General features: G+C 35.2%; 1 protein-coding gene across 1 annotated transcript; it reads right to left on the reverse strand.

Moving 5' to 3' along the window:
* On the reverse strand, positions 302-15660 carry LOC109834626 (BI1-like protein). Its single transcript, XM_020402661.1, has 5 exons — positions 15336-15660; positions 10057-10281; positions 9850-9963; positions 899-1056; positions 302-793 (listed from the first exon to the last, which is right to left on the reverse strand). Exons 1-5 carry the CDS (start codon positions 15658-15660, stop codon positions 587-589), a joined length of 1029 nt encoding a protein of 342 aa, XP_020258250.1. The 3' UTR covers positions 302-586.

Consider the following 21299-nt stretch of genomic DNA (forward strand, 5'->3'; position numbering starts at 1 on the left):
ACTTTTTGCTCCACGCCTAAGACGATGAAGTAGATGGAAGCCTTGAACTTGGATCGTCTGCAATTTAGGGATCGTCACGCTCTAGGGATCGTCTGCAATTTGGGGATCTTCTACAATTTGGGGAAGAGAGGGAAATTAAAGAACTAGAGGAAATTACTTATTTTCTAGAGAAATCACTTGCTTATTCCTACTAAATATCATCACACTGGAGTCCTCGTCAGAGTTACGTGAGTTGTCGCGTAAGAATAATGGTCGGAAAATTAACTCCGACCAAACTTAAGGCCTATATGACGTCGGAGTCGATAAAATATATCAATCTGACAAAACTAAAAAAATATACAATGTCACCAAGCTTCTACAAAATATACCAATTTGGTCATGCCAATTTGACACCACTTCTTATGCCAATTTGACACCACTTCTTATTAAAACGGGAATATTACGGTCTCCAATGAAAGACAATTGATATGTACAAACCTAAATTCAGATTTCTCCTTTTAGGTAAAAGCTTTACTTATATCCATGAGTCTTTACTCTAAAATAAGAATGTATTCATTTGAGCTGCATACTTCCATACGCCTGAAATTTAATTGTTAGCAGCTCTAAGTAAAGTAAGTAAACTAAGGAAAAGGTTGACGATGTCAAGATAGAGAGCAACAGAAGCCCAGACATATTCATCGTAGGAGTAGCGCTTGATCAAGTTGTCTGTGTCATATACAATATATCCAGAGAATACTATCGCTCCAAGTCCACCGTAGATCATCACAGATATCTTACCCAACGGAAAAAACACCTGCAGATAATGTAGTCATTCACAAAAGTTCACTATCAAATTAAAATTGACAAAGCCACAATGTTTGTTTTAGCATTTTTTTAATGAAAAAATAATATCTTTTACCTGGATGAGAGAGAACACAAGCATCACCATGACAGCAGAAAAGAGGAAAGGACCAAGGAAACTAAAGTCATGGCCTCTCTTTGCTGCCCAGAATGTGTAGAGGGTGAGACCCAAAACTACAACAGCAGTCAGAATAGCAGCCTCCAGAATGACCTTTGCTGTTATCGGACACAGAAATTATATGAGACAAAGTGTCAGATTAGAAACTTACAATTAGTAACTGGAACTAGGAAAATGGTCTATGTGTCAAAAACTAAATCTGAGTAGACAGACTATGATAATGCATTTTCATAACATAAGTAAACAATTAGGACAAGCACACGAGAACCATATGACCAAGTCGTAAATTAGATATTGCAACCAAGTCATACTTAAGGTGACTGTCTACACAGATACCGTTGAAAAAATTTAACCACATTGTGTCTCATAAAGAAAATGGCAGATGCTTTCGTTTTAGTTTAGGGTCTGTTCCTTTGGTTCCTTATATTTTTAATTTACATTCATGCATTTTTTGTTGGTATTTAGATGATTATCAGACGGAGGTGCATTCAGACTTCCAATAAAAGAACAAAGAGTTATTAGCTAATAAATATTGTTTTGGTCAAGGCACCCATCCGACGGAAAGGGACTGCCGCGAAATTGGGGAGCAAGAGGAAACTAAAACTTTTACTGGGAACCAACAACAGGCCGTTAGCAAGGAATTTTAGAGAGTTACTAGCTTTACTTGATGGAACAAGCAAGGCGAACATCTGTAAGGCAGCTCTACTTTCATGTGAGCACCTGTCAGCAGTTCTACCGACAGTTCTCTAAGTTACAAAAATACAACCGTCCAACTCTTCATCCCTTCTCCTTAATCCTAAAAAAGGCAACTGGCTGTTGGCATTCATCACCTAGTCCACGAATAAAAACAAAGACTCTCAACAAGTGATTGCCTTAATTCTTTATCCATTGCCTTGATTCTTTATCCATTCAACAAAAACAGGTAGCAGTCTTTAATATGAAGGCATGTTAAACCATCTTCGTTAACCCTTGCAGCATACGACTTCCATATCCTTTTCTGATCTACTCTGTTCTATGCTCTCAAAAGATATATCCCTTCCCTTGACTCCTGTGATTAATATTCCTTTCCCAATTGAAACCCATTGCGAAGTCCAAAAACAACTATAAGGTTTAAGATAAGCTTGCAACCTCATACGAAGGCTTGTTGGATATGCGAATTGTAATTTGTAATGTTTCCTTTGTTTCCCAATCCGATATGTACAGTAACTATCTGAAGATTTGACCTGGCCTGACACCTACCAGCCCCTAACTATTTCTACCCGCCTTATAGACAATCAACTAAAATGACAAGGGCTAATATACCTCTAGAAAAACTTACTTTAGGAATGTGCTTCCGCTTATCTAATTTGTTGCCTGTCATTATATCAATATCCAAAACCAAGTGTATCGTGTACTCTTACAGCACGAAAGGTTTCTCATTCTTGACTGAGCAGTCCTTATAAAGTATCTAGACTGTTCAGACTGGATAAACAAAAATGTATAACATGCCAAGAACAAATGTAACTTGAACATGAAGTGGTATGTGTGGTATGTGTTCACTTTAAGTGAAGGTAGAAGAGAATTATAATTGCAAGAACAAAACACAAAGATAGATTTTTAGCAGAGTGAGCAATGCTCCCTAAAATTTTCTTGTATTGCTTCTCAACAAACTTGATTAACATATTACAATTCATCTCTAAATGAAGATCTAAAATCTGAATAACACTTTGCTCAGAGTTACTATATGAGAAGAACTTGCTATTTAAATAGAATTCTCCTACAAAATCCACTACTTTTAATATGATAGCAAAACCTTTGGATTGCTACAGTATTTTGGGCGCAAAATTGTACATGTGAGAAGCCACCTATCCCTCTTTCAAGCTGTACCCAACTCCACTCAAAACTAGATGTCCTATCTATCTCCATGTGAATCCCTCTTTCTCCCTCTTATCTCTCCATAACACTACCCCCTAATCCTTAAAAAAAAAATCCCTAATTCTCCTTCTTCCTTCTCTCTCCTCCCCTTTCCCTCTGACTCTCTCTTCTTTTTCAACCCAACTAGCCCCCCCCCCCCCCCCCCTTTTTTCCCTTGGTCTCCTCTCTTCTTTTTTAACTCAGCAATCAGATCTGACTCAAAATTCAAGAGGATTGTATCAAAAGCTTGACTTTTCTCAGATTCAAGCCTTCTTTTTTCTATGGAAAGTCTTTAAATTGCTAGAAAGAAGCAAACTTGGCTGTCAAAATCACACCTTTGCTGCAATTGTTCAATTTTTTCATGGACTCAACTTCTTTAGACTCGAGAGGATCAACTTTCTCTAATCTTTCAAGCATCTATGTGGTTAATTGAGAAATTTCTGTTTGTTTTCCTTTTATTTTAGGGGATGAGATGATAGGATCATTTGGAAAATGATCAAGGAAAAGTACAATTTGCATTTTTTGTTAACTTATATGAAAGCTTTTCTGATTGTAAGGGAATTTGCATTTTACTTAGGTAAGCGCAAGTTTGATTTTGATTTTTTCCTCATGTTTGCAGGTAAGAAAAATTGTAATTTATTTTCAGTTGTTGATGCAATATCTTTTTATGGAAGGAATTTTGCTTATCAAATTGTTTTATAAAACTTGCACCCAGAGAATTACTTGAAACTGACTAATATTATTGGTCTTGTTTAGGAATTTAAGATATTGAAATTTGATTTGCCTTTTATAGCTAAATGTTGTAAATTTTAACTTTCCTTTTATTTACCTTATTAATTGAAGTAAATTTGTTACTTGGCTAAATCTTATAGAGATTGTAGTAGATAAGTATGTTGGATAGATGACCGGTGATATCTTGATTTTGTTTACTAGTGTTTAATTTTTTTCTAATTTATGGTCTGCTTTTCACTTGAAAATACTACGCTATCTATGGCTTATATTCAACTCCTAAAGCTCAAGTTAGCTTAGTGAAATTGATTCCCATTTCAACTCTTTGAATTAATTAGCTTAAAAATATTTTAAATTAATTATCTATTTCTCAATTTCTTGATTCTAGGGTTTCACAGAGTGCCAATTCATCAGATATAAAAAAGCTCACTACAAGCTCTTTGAAACAGTAAATTCCTCAACTGAAGCCCCCTTTTCCTCGTAGTGCTTGCTTATTATTATTTTCAGATTGTTTTTGTCGTCATCAGACAAAAGAATCATAACACTAAGTTGAGAAAGTTGTTTGTTAAGTTTGCAACTACTTATGAGGTATGAATAAATATAATTTCTTCTTCCAAGAAACGATTGAGCAATTTGTTGATCAAATCCTAATTCCTCTACTTCCTTAGCTTTGCGCTTTTATATATTCTGGTCTCTGGGATTGAGTTCAGTGTGGGAAGCTATGATATTTGATCTATTCATTTCCTATTGCAGCATTGCTTATGAGGTAGGGATAAATCTAATTACTAGAAATAAAGTCTTTAGGGATGAAAAACGCACATTTTCTTAAACTAGATTAATATTAGATAAAAGCATATACACTTAATTCTATTGAGTTATTTGTTTGGCTGTGGTGCACAATACCAGGCAATCACCGGCCTCAATGACTGCCACCTCTCCACTAATCCTCATCCTTTTCTTTTTATTCATAATACTGTTTGCTTCATCATTTAATTTGGGTTTTTTTAAATAGAGGGCAAGTAGGCAACAAAGAACATTTGAAGGATTTCTTGGCTCGCTATATTTGGGGAAGATGGTCAAGGAGTCAACCGACGTTGATGAATTTGGGGAGGCTATCATGTTTGTGTACTCGGAAAGGTGACATTGTTATTCTCTTAATGTGTATTATTGTCTGTGCTATACTTCGAAGATGATTGCAATGTCCTGCAACAAGCGTTGTGCGTTTTGTTTAGGGCCTTTCTTCTTTATTATTTGAACCCCTTTTATTATGTGCACTTATGAATTTGATTTCAAGAGCTATGTCATTACGATTACCATTGAATCCCAACAATTATTTATAACTTATATTAATATCATAAAGTAGCTTAAGCATATATCAATGATAAATAAATAGGGTCAAATAAAGTTCACTTCTATGTTACCATGAATTCTAAAGGTCTATAAAAGAAAAAAATCTATATGAATTTTATGTTGCTTGGTTCTCATTTGTCCATCATGTTCAAAGTTTTCGCAATTGCAAGCACTGGAATGTTGCACAAAACAAAAATAATGAGCAGAGAGATTCTCACAAAGAATATGGGCATGTTGTTCTAATTTTAAATTAATCTTTTTTTTAATATTCCTCTATGTTTTTCATGGAGATTTTTCTATCAGATCAAGAGACAGAATAAATATGCAGGATAATGAGTTTTATCGAAAGATTTCCACTTTCAGCTGTATGCAATTATATTTCTGCATTCATTAGTTAGTTGTTGGGTTTTACTTTGTTAAAGCTTTGAGATTTTTAGCTTTTACTTCAGGTTTCTTATATTTCACAGTTCCTTAAAGTTGTTTCACTTAGTTTCATGACTGATTTGATCTATCCTTTAATGTTCCAACACTTTTAGCAGAAAAAATTAATTTTCATAATATTTTCCAATTATCTCGGATTTTCAAACTTGAATGAGAATTTAATCTATAGAGAGTATTTTACTTATAGATTGTCGTTATTTTCTTAATTATTTCAAGTATTTATATTAAAGATCGCCACTTCAAGGGGTTCTATGCCCAAAACCCTAGGGTCTTCTTGTTATTTTATTGATTTACTTATATTTTTGTAGTAGCGAACTACTTTGCTCTACTTTTTATTGATTTTAATCAATATTTCTAGAAATTCGTTGACTGCAGCTCATTCTCCATCTATAATTATCTCCAGTGTTGCTCTTCATGATTAATTGCTGATTAATCCTCGAGCTCAAGATCTTGACAATAACAAAGATAACAATCTTTTCAATTAGTTCCAGTTTTAGATTCTCCATGATTAGATTTGATGCATGCCCATCTCTTGATTAATTAGTTGAACATGTGATTTAATTTTGGATTTATAGAATTTTGGCTATAAACTAAAATGATTAGAAGAAAATACAAATATGTATTTGAGACACTTATGAATACAATGATTACCCTGAGATTCTTGATAAATTATATTTTTTCTTTATAATTCAAGAAAATATCTAAAACTTTCTATTTATCTTCTTCAAATTCAGGCAACATTTTTGGCTTTTGCTATTCAGCTTCCATAATATTATGAAGACTTTGCATATTTATTGAGATTTCAGCTGTTGTTGCTCCAGGTTCCCTTTATCACTTATGACATTTGGTTATGTATGGACAAGTTCTATAATACATAGATTAGTTATTCCTCAACAATTGTAAATGACATAGGCCTGAATTAAAAAATGTACAAACGTGTTTATAACTAAATGTTAGAGATTTTCTAATTTTTGGTCAATTCTTATACTGATATGCATGCAGGCATGTATTGTTTTCTTTTCTTATGGAAAATATGAGTTGTGTGTATTGCTTTCTTTTCTTATAGAAAGTATTGAGTTTTTAATGTGCTAATCTACCTATATTTTTGCATTTTGCATTATTATCAAGGGATTAAAGAGACAAAAGGTGTGCTAAGTACAACAATGTAGAGATGATGGTATGTATTGACTAATGACGTTTGATATCGATTTCCCAATGCAATTTGAGGTGCCCCTTTTGTACTGCAATATTGAAAGAAGAAGTTTATGATTCATTGCTTGCAGCATAGTTTTGTGAAAAATGTTAGCTAATTATCTATGGTTCTATTACTTTTCATCTGTAGAAAGACACTTAAACTTACATTTACAATATGGATTTTTGTTTGTAAAGTTTAATGAAAAGTGCCTTGATGATTAATTTGAGTGTTACAAGAAATAAGTTTGTTTGATGTTGTAAGCTTGGATTATTTTGATTTTGGACTAATGATGATTTTTGGTCAATAATACATCAATCTTTATTTAAGTGTCTTGAAGGTTCTATTGGAGTATTTGCATTTCAAAATCTATAGTTATACAAGGATTTTGGAATTGAGTTCATTGGTTTTGAATTTGGATGATAAAATCTTATAACAGTGGTTAGAATGAGGTACTCTTTGAGCAAATATTTATCAACACTTAAGAATGAAGAGTTCTTTTGCATTAGTTGCGGATTACTACTAAAGGTATTTAGAACTACTAATGCTTATATAAATCATTTCGAAACAAAATGGGGGCACATGGAGATATAATGATACAAAAGAAGTTAGTGGCATGCTTGAAGCCATTCAACTTGTGCACTGCACGGGTATAACACTAGTTTCTATTTAACAAAAACACAATATAAATAGGATTACAATAATCAATTAAGACTCCTTCCAAATCTGTAATTACAAACTCTGAATCAAGATAGGACTCTATGTAATTCTGATGCTACAAACTTATGATCATAATAGGACTCATGCTCCTAATCACAAGAGGACTCATATCCTATAATACAAATATGACTTATACTCCTAAAATAAGTAGGACTCGTATTCCTAGTTATTAATAAGACTCAATACTCTAGTTGTAATAAGACTCAATACTCCTAATTACAATAGGACTTGTACTCCCAATGCAAATAGGGTTCATACTCCTAGTTGTAATAGGATACGAAACTCATAATTGTAATTTGTAATAGAACTCGTACTCCTAATTACAATGGGACTTAACTTCTAATACATAACAAGACTCATACTCCTAATTACAACATGACTCTACTACAAAGGTGCTGCAACTTTATTCTCCTGGCCAGAATAGAAGATCCTTCTGGATCAATACTCTCCCATTTTGGTAAAGCGAAGCCCTGCGTGCTCAACCTTGCCAGACCAGGAGATTCTCCTGGATCAATACTCCCCCATTTCGAAAGAGCTCAACCCCGCGAGCTAGGAGATCCTTCCGGATTAATACTTCTATTTCGTAAGACAAAGCCACATGAGCTCAAAACTTTAAGTGGTGGAATTACATTATCGGGCTTATCCTCTTCATCAAATACAAGAATATCGATTTTTACCTTCACTTTGAAAGATTGCAAGGCTGAGTCAAAATTGGTAGAAGAAATTCCTTTCTCTTATTTCCCACAGTCATCTTCATCATCTGAACTACTACTTTCTTCGATTCAACAGATCTAGCATCTTTCTTTGATTCAACAGATCAAGACTTAGGACCATAAAATATCCTTCAGGCTATTTCCAGATGCAAGAACAACACCAGAGCATGTTGTTCTATCCATATTGTATGCTAGTTTATAAAGTTTCCTCAATTGCACCCAATGTTACATTAAACGCTGGGCGCTTCTAGGCGTCGGACTTGGCGCCCAGCGCTTAGTCACCTAGGCAGGCGCCTAAGCGGTTTCTAGGCGTTTTTTTTTTTTTTTAATTGTAATACTTGAAGATATATATATACTCAATCAAAGATGCATAAATACTAAAATACCAATACTATTAACTAAATTGCTTGGTTTACCAATCACAATAGCTCTTTGTATGTTTATACTTCTTAACTCAAATTATAAGCTCATCTCAACATTGAAAAACTCATTCTCAACTCAAATTACAGTTAATTTATAAGTTACTATTAAGTTTAAGTTAACCATATTCATAAACTTAAACTTAAGTTTATTGTTAACTAAAATATTGTTAACTTAAGTTTACTGTTTACTTAAACTTACTTAAGTTTATTGTTAACTAAAATATTGTTAACTTAAGTTTACTGTTTACTTAAACTTAAGTTTACCATCAACAAAAAACCTTAAGTTTACTGTTTACTTAAACTTAAGTTTACCATCAACAAAAAACTTAATATTAACTTAAACTTAAAGTTTACTGTTAGCTTAAACTTAAGTTTAACTTAAACTTAAACTTAAACTTAAGTTTATTGTTAACTTACACTTCTTAAGTTTAAGTTACTGTTGTGAACCAACTTAAGTAGATATTTAAGAAGTACTCTTTATCTTGTTAGTAGTTACAGAGATCGGGGGAGCTCGGCAATGTTACAGAAGGCGCTAGGCAAACTAGGCGTTTGAGCGAGCGCCTAGCGCCTAGACCCCTGGGCGTACGCCTAGGCAACGCCTAGACGTTTGACTATTTTTAAATGATTTAATTATAATAATTGATAAAAATATGTATTGAATTCATATAAAGTTTTTAAAAAAGATAGTAATCTTAGTTCAACAATAAATCATGCATACTTAGATACTAAATAGCCAAAATAATAATTAACAAGGCTAGAACCTAAGATTCTTTTTAATTATAATAATTGATAGTGAAGGTTAATGTTATAGAAAGCTTAGATGTCGGACTGGTATCTAGGCGGATTTCTTTCTTCATTTAAGTGGTGGTCGATGAGGTTTTGCTGAAGGTCGGAGGAGGTAGTGGAGGTGTTCATATTTGGAGGTTAATGGAGTTTAGAGGACATGTAGGCTACAACACATAAAATCACAACCAAGGCCTACAGGGTGCAATCCACGTAAGCAGACAATGCTCCCCTAAACGTTCGTAAAATCTAGGTGGGAAGCCAAAAGAAAGTCTCCATCCCTAATGCCCGCCTCAAGAACTTAAGAGACCTGACTTCTGTTTAGTGTCAATAGTACCATCTTTACCTAGAATATTGCATCAAACTTAATATACTCCTCGGGTAACTCCATCCAAAAAGGGTTCTATGCAATCAAGAAGAAATCATAAGTGTTGCCTTCTAAAATTATGGGGTTAAATGAAATAACATTACCCAATAGTTATTTTCTTTTATTTTTCTTTCAAGTGGACTAGGTTTCATATAAATTCACATGCTTACTTTCTCAACATAATCCTATAAAAGTCGGTTCAAAAATGATCGCAACAAGAATACAAAGCAATGAGATTAACCAATAAACAGAATAAAGAAAGTTAGGGTTTTCACACTTACCGCTGGTGAATGCGCAAGACAATCCAACAGCAAAGCTAATCGTCACCGTGAACAATCCAAGAAGAATCAAATTCACCGGATGCTTCTGATAATAATAATGCAAAGGGAACAAAACTGCACAAAATCAAACAAAACTAAACCACATAAAAAAGAACCCCCAAAAAAAAGCAAAAAAAAATCCCCTTGTGAAATCAAAGAAATACGCACGTATGAACGGGAGAATGATGAGAAAGATCCAAAGCCCTAATCCAGCGTTCGTGGAGGCGAAAAAGTGAGAGATCGGCCGTACGGATACGACGACTGATGCAACGGCGACGGTCATCAGCAATTGGACGGTGAGGATCGTGTAGATCTTACGAATGAACGCCCATCGGAGCTCTGGCGCCTCAAGCATCGTCCAGAGGCTCCGCGCCCGATTCGATACTCGCCGCCCTGCCCGTACTCAGTTCGCACATCGCGGTCGGGTCGCCGGCGAACTCGAAATTAGGGTTAGGGTTTCGAGAAGGAAAGATGTTCTTTTTATTTAAATGGTTCGCTTGTTTAGAGGCCGCGATTGGGTTCTGGGGTCTTGAAGTTTGAAGGACACGCGGATAAATAATCGTTTTTCTTATGGTTGTTTTCGTGGTTAAAGAAAGACTCGTCAGGCGGCATCCTGTGCTTTGATATGGAACCCGTACAGCGTTATTCACCAGTGAATTTAAACAACGTGGCCCGATACTTTCAATTGTTGATTTGGAATTGGTGTACGCTGTTTCAACTAATGTAGCAGAAGCGATTGATATACTTCGCTCCGAAGGAACGCGTGTTTTTTCGACGGTTTCTGATCATTCTGTTTCGTGGGCCGGCCCCAGCCTGACTTCAGTTACACTTTGGGCTGTGTTTAAACGCTGCTTCTTGTTTATTATGATCGTCGTCAAATTGGATTCTAAATTGGATTCTAATAACTAGGGGGGTTGATGGATTGCTAAGGTTTGGATAATATGTTGTTTTACTTATTTTTATGTTGTGTTTATTAAAATCGAAACATCATGCGTTTAAAAATCATGGTGTTTTTTTAGGCTAAATCATACTAAAAAAACACAATGTTTATTTCAGAACAACTTGTAGGTGTTTTAAGTTTGGTGTTTTAGTTTTGAGTTTGAGAGGATGTTAATATAATATATTAGATGTAATTAATATAGAGTTATTATCAACATGTTTATTATACTATATTATAGTTCATCAATATAGTAATATTTTTATTAAATAATATAAAAATATAATAAATAAAATATCTTATATAATAACATATTAAAAACTAGCATTTAATATGTTAATAATGTATTTTATAGTAATAAAATATAAATAACTAATTTAAAAAATAATAAAAAAGGCTATTAGTAATAATATAATAATATACTATACAATAGTATGATAGCTATAATATTATTACTTTTTAATAAATAAATTGTAATAAATGAATAATTATAAAATGTTATATAAAGGAATAATTATAAAATGCTATATAATAGTAACATATTTAATAATAAAATAACAATATAATAATAATATTGTAATAATATATGTATAGTAAATGTAATATAATGTATAAAATATTAATATATTATATAATAAATAATATAATTTATTATAGAGTAAAATAATTTTTAATAATACAATAATTTATTGCTAACAAATGTTATTGTAAAAATAATATATTCCTAATATAATAACATTTATTTATATCATAAATTATTAATATATTATTAAATTATTATTAATAAAATCTAACATATTAAAAATTCTTAACATATTATAAGATATTAAAATATTTATAGTATATTAATTTATTAATAACATATTAGTAATAACATAATATTAACGTTATTAATAATATTATATTATATGAATAATATTATAATGTTATAATAATAATAAAATAATATTATTTTAAAAATATTAATATGAATATGTCAATAACAAATTGATATACAAAATAATTAAATATATAATTATTTAAAAATAATATGTAACAATTATAATATAATAATTANATATAATGTAACATATTAAAGCACAACATAATATTATAATATATTATACAATATTATATTTAATACTTATAATATTATAATAATGTAAAATAAATATTATAATATTTATTATAATATATTTTATTATAATTAATATATAATATATTAATAATATGTTTAATACTAATGTTATAATTGGTCAAACAAGTATTGGTGAAAAATATTTAACATGGTGTTTTGAAAACATTTTAAGGGAAAAACATAACACAATGGTATTTTTTTTACAAAAACACAACAAGGAAAACACCATGGTATCCAAACGAAGCCTTAAAATTTTATTATAGTTATTATTGTTTTAAAATGATTATTATAGAAAATTGGCCTTTTGAAGGAAAAAGTATACTTGAGGAAAATATTTCTGGCAGCGACGCGGTGAAATGGGCGGGTCGGGTTTGTCGCACATTTTTCTTGTGGCATACTGGTGTTTTGTTGCTAATTATTCACATTGACCAGATTTTATATGGATCAACAAGATGACAGTTTGATTCTATGTAACATGATTTCGATTTTCAATTTCAATGTTAAGTCGATTAAATTTTTAGAGTGGATATTTTGCTATATTGTCTTACAAAATGAGGAATCAAGAGAGAAATATCGAGGGTGTTCAGTTTGAAATTTGATTAGCGGGATGAAAGTTATTGCTAGTCTCTTATCTCGTTTAGCAAAGCTAGTAACCTCATACTTAATTCTGGTCCGTTTCTTTTTTCTTTTACCCTTTTTTTGCAGGGTTGGAGAGTTCGGCCTAGCAACCCATATTTGAAGGCCCAATTTTTTCGACTGAGAAAGTAACCCACGAGTTGGCCCAATTGCCTCTACTTAAATTTATTAATTCGAGAATGTTTTTCATACACATCCTTCAAATCATAGGTAATGTAAAATGGTTCCTTGAACACAGAGAATGATCTTTTAAAAATATCTATGGTCTGGAGGATACATAAGACTCTGATTATTTATTGTTTGTAGCGTTGTTTTCATCAAAGGGGTTAGTGTACATATGACAAAGTATTTAACTTTTTTTAACAAAAGAGGTTATAAGGTCATATCAATTGCTAAGCTAACATATACGACAAGGTAATATAATAACAATAAAATTTTTCTGGTAAAATAAAGTTTTAAATGCATAAATATTCCGAAACAGGTACCTATACTGTCCTCAATAACTCTCAACTCAATAAAATTTAGGCTGCAAGTGCAACTGACCCTTAATCCTAATCCCCTGGTTTTCCTTAACAAAACACGTACAGGCTTCTATCGACAGTCATTGTCCTTTCGGCAATTAATTATTTGTAGTCCCATCACTTAGATCTATTATATATACTCAATCTTATCACTTTGTCAGGTGTTTACGTAATGCTCTTTTGGATGTCAACGCCTTTAACTATTAACTTGGTCTGAGCAATGGAAGGTGCTTATTGAAGCTCCTTGCTTCAGCTTAAACTCCAGTTGAAATGGTATTATATCAATAAAGAGAGCTTAGTTAAGCAAACATGTTGATCATCTGAGTGTGTATATTTATTTGATATAATTTAGGGAGCGTTTGACAACCGTGGCGTTTTTGTCGTTTCTTTTTTTCAACAAAAATAAATAAACGCGTTTGGTAACCGGGATATTTTTTTGACTTGTCCCTTTACAAAATCTAAAAATTAAACACTTTTCTCAAAACATCAAAAAAGTGTTTTGAGATTCCGTTTTTTCATCTACGTCGCCGTCCGTCGTCCGCAGGGTCGTGGTTATAGAGCCGTCGCTGCCGGCTCGCGCGCCACCGCCCACCGCCGGCGGGCTCCGCCGCCCACTCGGGCCTAGCCGCCACCTAAGGTCGGCGGCCACCAGCCCAGTCGTCACCGACCGCCCGTTTGGAAATGGTCCGTCCGTCGGCCGGCCGGGGCCGGCCACCTGCCGTCCGTCGTCCGCCACCGCGCACCGTCCGGCCGTTCGCCCGTCTGCCATCGGCGCTGCCGCAGCCGGTCGCCGGTCAGCTCACAGCTCCACCTCCACCCGCCGCCACGCCGATCGCTCGCCGCAGCACCAGTCGTCACTGCCGCGCGCCGTCACCCTCCCCACGCCGCCGCCCGCGCGGTCACAGCCTCCACCCTCTGCGCGCCACCTGACTCGCCATCGTCGTCGACGACATCGACCGCCGCTCGTTGGCTTGCCCGTGCCGCCGCGACCGTCGGTCCGTCGTCGCCCACGAGGGGTTACGCCCGGTCGGCATGCGCCGACAGCACTCGGCCGCTACCCACTTGCTGTAGCCGACGGTCATCGTTCGCGTCTAAAAGAGGGGAGAGGAGTCTGGCCGTCGCCCGTACATCCGGTCTGCCGGCACCCGACCGCCGTCGGCCGCCGAGCGCTCCCTACCTGCCGCTATATAAATGGTTAAACTAGTTTGACCAAAATGGTGTTTTCAAAACACATTTGAAAAAGAAACACCATGGCATGGTGTTTTTTACAAAAACAAAACAAAATAAAAACACATTGATTACCAAACACACCACAAAGCCAGATAACAGTTTTTGCACACCAAAATTATAAACAAACATTATGTTATCTAATCATTTCAAGTTTGAGATCAAGGACCGATCAAAAAGCTAAGGGAGTAAGGGGTGAACTTAACTGACAAACGCATCAGCACTTTTGGCTGTTAACAATATGTGGCGAAAATCATTATTATGAATATCTGATAACATACAACATGTCATGCAATGAGAAAACTCATTATAGTATCCAGGATTCTCTTTGATCCGTATACGTTCTGTCTATGTCACAATGAGCTTGAGTAGTAGATTGATTATATATGATTTTTTTGTCAAGTAAACTTTAAAGTTGATAAGCAAATAGAATAACGATTTTAGGTTATGGAGATAATCTTTATTTACGTACATAGTTGACGCCATCCACGGATGGGGGACATGTTGGGCTTTTCGCTCAAACTTAACTAATCTCAGATTCTCACAAGAAGGACACGCTACAATAGTTGACTATTTACAAATATGGCCACGTTGCATACGAATCTCTCCAAGTTGAGCACGGACTGTTGGAAATTAGAGAGGAGATGAGGAGATAATATTTTTCTATATTATTCATCAACTAAAAGTGCCTTTATATAGGCTTACAAAACAATTTAATCCCATAAAAATCTAAACTAATTAGCAACAACTCCACTAACAAAATAACAACCTAATAACAAATTTTGAATCAGTTATTCAACATTCCCCCTTGATTCAAAATTTCTTGTCATTCCTTTTGAATCTTCATAGAGCACTTCTCTCCACTTTGTGATGCACTTCTCATCTCAATCTTGTTGACGCACATAATCACCAACATTTCTTAAAGGAGCACTTCTCTCAATCTCTCCATGGCGCACATCTCACCATGATTCCTAGAATAAAATTTATTTTTTAAGAGGTATAACGTCACCCGCTAAAGCAGCACAAGCTGGCAGCTTTCTTATAGATTTGAGCAAACCCGTAAGTGGACCTGGAACGACATTGCTGACAGAAAAAGAACCTCGCTCATCAATGATTATGTTGGTATTATGCAAGTCTCCTTCATGAACCCAGATGTAAGGCTTTCCCCTCTTGAAAATATAGTGCACCTTCGAAGTGTGAATCTCACTCTTGCTGCCTTTGGAGTCGACTTTGATGGTGTTGAGGTGAGCTTGGGAATTTGCACCCAAAATGCTTCTGCATCTCTCGGCGACGGTTAAAGCCGCTGCCTTGCTCTTTATCATCGCCTCCACCATTGATTTTAGGGCTAGGGTTTTTATCCCCCCTCTCCTCGTTTTTGAAGAGGACATCACTCTATATTTTTTTAAAATCCTCACAAACCCAAGAAAACTGGAGCTCTGATACCATGTTGGGAAATTAGAGGAGAAGAGGAGATAATTTTTTTGCTCTATTATTCATCAACTAAAAGTGCCTTTATATAGGCTTACAAAACAATTTAATCCCATAAAAATCTAAACTAATTAGCAACAACTCCACTAACAAAATAACAACCTAATAACAAATTTTGAATCAGTTATTCAACACGGACGAATACAAATTCCATGAGGACAACCGTATATGGGCAAGCTTTCCGAATCATTTGGGAAGAGGATAAACGGACAATTTCCAAGATAACTACCATTTTCAAGAAAGTTGAATCTTGGTTTTATACTTGCAAAGGCTGTAACAACAACATGGATAGAAAATGTTAATAAGAGTGTCCAAATGATAAATATCATAGAACTGTTGATGATATAGTACCAAAGTTAAGTAATATTTATTATTCACAAAATAAACATATCAAAATTAAATATTAACATTATAGTCAAAACCAACTTGATAATAAAAATGTAGTTATTTAATTCAGATCATTATAGAAAATGACATAGGCAGATCAAAATTTACATTATTTAACACAACAGAAACTCATATTGTATGCATAATAGAAGAATTTATTATAGAGAAAAAGAGGTAACTCCTAAAATATTTAAGTAATAAATTAGAAACATAAAATTATATATATATTTGTTATGGTAATTCACCATCTAAAAACAAAGATATCGAGAAACTGTCTTCATAGAGCCAAAAGAGTTATGGCTCAAACCGGCTTAGCGGCCCAAAGCCCAGCCAAGAACGAATCTATCGACCCGCCGAGCGACGAATCATCTTTATCGACACGAAGTGCGGGTTTAGTTGACCCCTCATAAATCATGACGACTCTTCAAATAGTCAGCTCGGCCATCTACTTGGTTGTCTCCTCGGCCAAAAGCTCACTCGACTATCTAGTCGGCAAGTCATAGGGACGACTCAAAAATCAACCAGTCTCTACTAAGGGGATAAGATCCAACTCAGCTCCCTTCAGATATACATCAATCGACACTACAACATTGATCGATCCCATCAATATCTCAACTCTGACAAGTCTCGGGCATAAACAACTCACTTCGCCAAAAGTCACTTCCTAGATATCACCAAAATATCATCTTCTGTGCTCGAATGACTTCCCTTCCAATCGCCAGCCGACGTTTGTAAAGCAAAGAATAACTAAGCAATCAACCTATCTTCCGCCATGCCTCATCTGTCAAAATCTGGGATATGTCGGAGATGTCCTCTCATGTTCTCAAATGACTTACCTTCTAGTCGCCAACCGACATCTGTAAAGCTGAGGATGACTCAGCATCCTGTCTGCTCATCCCACCACTGCCCCTCCTGTGCATAGTCAAAGCTAAGGTTAGAATCTCAAGGCGAAGGACTATAAAAGGAAGGTAAGGTGCAAAGGGGAAAAAGGATCTTCCTCTTCTTCTTCTTCTTTTAATCTTGACTCGACGAAGAGGCTAGATATTCATTAAATTCGGGGGATCATTTTCAACCTCTTGATCAACTTTCTTTTTATTAATAACTCACAAATAATACCCCCTGACAAGGATCTCAATGGTCCCGGGACTTTCCCTCAGACCCCACTTAAGCTCACCAGCTTGACTTGACCGTCAGAGGTACCACGGGGGAAACTAGCCCCGCCCTCTTACAGGTTCGTTCTTCTTGTTTATGCAGAAGAATCAGGAATTTTAGTCTAAAGATTGGGCATAAAGTCGAAGGAGGAGTCGGCCCCATATCTCATCCTCTCACTCTTCGTCATCCGCGAACAACTTCCATCGACTGTGTGCTCTCGGACATCAACAATATTAAATTAATAATTAATCTCTTTGAAATAGAAAAATAATTAAAATTCATATTTCTAGAAGTTTGTGTTGAACGTCAGAAATACATGCAATTTTTTTGTGAAGTAAGATGAGAAGACAAAAAGATAAACAAGCCCAATAAAAATATAACAGTACAAAACATCCACTTCTAACCTAAAGTCATAATCGATGTAGACGATAGGGACACTGCTCTCGAATTGCACAAGAGAAGTATAAAGATAGAGAATAATTGATCTCGACTCAATAAAACAAATGAAACATAAGGAATAAAAAATCTATTTTGTGAAAATTGTATAGAATAGTTTTATTTTTTTGAGTAAAATTAGGAATATTTAGAAGAGATTTCCATAAACTATTTATAGTATTTTATATGCTTATGTGGATACTTTTATCATACAAAAGCGTACTAGAAAGCATTAATCTTTACTTTATAGTTCTTTATAAAGTCTATCAATGATTGAGAATAGCTTCATATTCTATTTAGTTTTGTTCTAGCACTTTTTTTAATCAATCATCTTGGCTTATTAGTTTTAATTATTCGCCTTGCTTTTATAGTGCTATTTTTCAAGTATTTTTCACTTTCGTAATACTATACTTTCTCAAATCAAGCTTGGTTTCATATAGGTTCAAATAACATGAAAATTAAAATTAGCTTTGGATTACATTTGTTCCCTGTCAATTCAATTATCAACATGAAATTTTAAATTCAGTGTAGTCCACTCAAATAAATATCAAAGAATAAAATAAACAATCACAATGCTAGAACTTAGATACATAAGTGAGCAAAAACTACTAAAGTGATACCGAAAAATAAATTTTAATGAGGAAATAAATTAAAAATACTTAATCATGACATTTTGCTATGTGCATTGCATGTACATAAAACCTAGTAAAAATAAATACAAGTGTTGAACACTTGTTTTGTGATGTTCGAACATTAAACTTGGGGGAGGTTAGATTTTTTTAACCCTCTCCCTATGCTTACGAGTAAATTTAAAAGTATGTGTAATTATGTTAGGGCTAATTATGTTCGGTAGTGTTGATATATTGATGAATTTGCTAATGAGCAATGTTGAATTATCTTATGATGACATATTTACATCTGTTTATGTTGGCTTTTCCACTCAATAATAGAGAAATTGCGAATTCTAGGTTTAAACTTAAGCAAAAATCATGACTGATGGGTAGAAGGGCAATCGTAGATGTTCGTGTTATGTCTCAATTCTCCACCACCTTATAACTATTAGTTACCAAATATGGCGTAGATATTAGAGGTATTAATAATAAATTGAACAAAATAAGTTCCTATCAATAAATAAACTCACCATGTCTCTGATACTATTATATCCCAGGACTGTTGGGGAATTCCAGCCTCCCCGCCTATCACGATATGCGCAACTCGAAAGCCAACCCCAATCAATAAGATGGAATAACCATAATCAAGAAAAAGAACACCGGGATTTACGTGGTTCAGTCGACCAACTTCGACCTACGTTCACGGGGCAACAATACGAGAAATTCATTATGTATCAGGGATAACTACAAGAGGAACCACTCAACTCTCGTCTCTCAATCTCTCAACCTCACATACATAACAACTCTCATATTCTCTTCAAAGCCCACTCCTTGTAATCTTTTACACGGATAAAGACTACGAAACCCCCTCTATCTCTCATTTACTACATCTTAACTTTTTCTTCATGGTTTTTCCTCCACCAATAGAAGAATATATATAGAAAAATCAAAACTCTATCTCTAGCCTAACTTCCTAATTAGAATATGATTCAAACTCCTAATCTTGATAAAACTTAAACTCCTAATCATGATAGAACCCAAACTCCTAATCATGATAGAACTCAAACTCCTAATCATGATAGAAAAACTCCTAATCATGATAGAACCCAAACTCCTAATCATGATAGAACTCAAACTCCTAATCATGATAGAACTCTAACCCTATCTAATTCATGATAGAACTCAAACTCCTAATCATGATAGAACTCTAACCCTATCTAATTCTCATGAAGTTACACAAATAATCAAAGATAAAATCCCAACAATCTCCACCTTGGATTTAATTCTCAAACTCCCTTGAAGATATATCATCATCGTCTTGAAACTTTGTCTCTCCCGCTAGAGTCTTTTATTTCTTTCGTACTTCAAATTAGAACACATGCACTCCCAATTGGATGCTTTTATGATCCTCACTATCTTTTGCTTCGCCGTGGCACCTCCACCTCTCTTGTGTGGGCCAAGAGATCTTTGCCACCTCTGGCATTAGAAGCAAATCAACCGCACTTCTCCTCCCAAACCGAACTTCATAGTAGTCTTCCCCCACTTGTTATCCTCGTACTCCACCTGCATCGCTCATGTCAAATCATATCAATGCACCTCTCCTATTCTACACTACTAGCCGGATGCCTTTATCTCCTCCATCACTTGGCTTGTGGACTGAATATGAACGATCACCATCTTCAAGTCCAATGCCACCATCTTCATCTCCATGTGTGTCACTCGGTCGTGCTCACTTGCAAGCTCCACCTAATCTGGCACAGTCCTCCTCAAGTATACACACCAACTAATTCATGCTCCTTATCTACCATCAGATTTGTCTTGCCGTTAAATAGCGGAATATCAAACTTCGGACCTGAAGAAGTCATCATTCTCTAATCAAAATTCAAATCAGTCACCGTAGAGTTTGAATTTGATGAAACTGATGCCAAAAACGAACTCAGCACATCGAAAAACTCTAAGAACGACTCCTGGATCACCAAAATCCGCCTCCAAATCCTCAATCGGCTAACAAATCAATCTGGACCGTCGGATCCCCATGTGAATAGTGCCCACCACGTTATAGTGTTCTGCTACAGTAATATTTCCCTTTTTCCTATTTTTTTATTCTTGTAGTGTTGATTTTCAATCTTGCACGGCGTCGTCTTCTATCTTACAAACTCGCTCCCGGATCCATCATCATCGCTCTAATACCACTTGATGGGAAATTTTAGTTTCCCCGCCTACCACAATATGCGCAACTCGGAAGCCAACCCTAATTAATAAGATAGAACAACCCCAATCAATAAGATAGAACAACCACAATCAAGAAAAAGAACACCGAGATTTACATGGTTCGATCGACCAACTTCGACCTACGTCCACGGGGCAACAATACGAGAAATTCACTATGTATCAGTAGGGTTGTCCAAAAAGCCCACCAGCCCGGCCCGGAAATCCGGGCCTGACCAGGTTCCGAATAGCCGTTTTTTGACCGTTTTTGGGGGCAAAACGGTCAAAGGGCCAATCTGACCGTTGTTACCGGGCCGGCCCGGCCCGGCCCGGCCCACAACGGTCACGAGAGTGATCGTTGTGGCCAAAACGACCGGGCCGGGCCGGGCCGGCCACAACGGCCATAAACGATCTTTTGACCGTTTTGTCCCTAAAAACGGTCAAAAAACAGCTATTTTGTGAGGTTAATTTGGTTATTTGTTTAGGTGGCCGACTCTATAAATAGAGGGGGTTTTCATTTGTTTTCTTCACACCAAAACTCATATACTTCTCTCTTATACTCTCTTATACTTTCTGATTCTTTCATCAAATGGCTTCCGGGTCTGATTATAAAGAGCAAAACCTATCTCCCGATCTTGAAATGAGTCATCCTACTGGGTCTACTCCTACCGATGTTAATCCCAAATCCGGTG

The sequence above is a fragment of the Asparagus officinalis genome, chromosome 3 (assembly GCF_001876935.1).
Source record: "Asparagus officinalis chromosome 3, Aspof.V1, whole genome shotgun sequence".
Taxonomy (NCBI): domain Eukaryota; kingdom Viridiplantae; phylum Streptophyta; class Magnoliopsida; order Asparagales; family Asparagaceae; genus Asparagus; species Asparagus officinalis.

Excerpts from the sequence above, each read along its gene's own strand:
- LOC109834626 (XM_020402661.1), bottom strand. The coding sequence starts at position 15,660 with ATGGTGGAGGCGATGATAAAGAGCAAGGCAGCGGCTTTAACCGTCGCC. Across the intron at positions 9,964-10,056 it reads CATCATTCTCCCGTTCATAC|TTTTGTTCCCTTTGCATTAT; the intron begins GTGCGTATTTCT and ends GATTTTGTGCAG. Across the intron at positions 1,057-9,849 it reads GTCTTGCGCATTCACCAGCG|CAAAGGTCATTCTGGAGGCT; the intron begins GTAAGTGTGAAA and ends GTCCGATAACAG.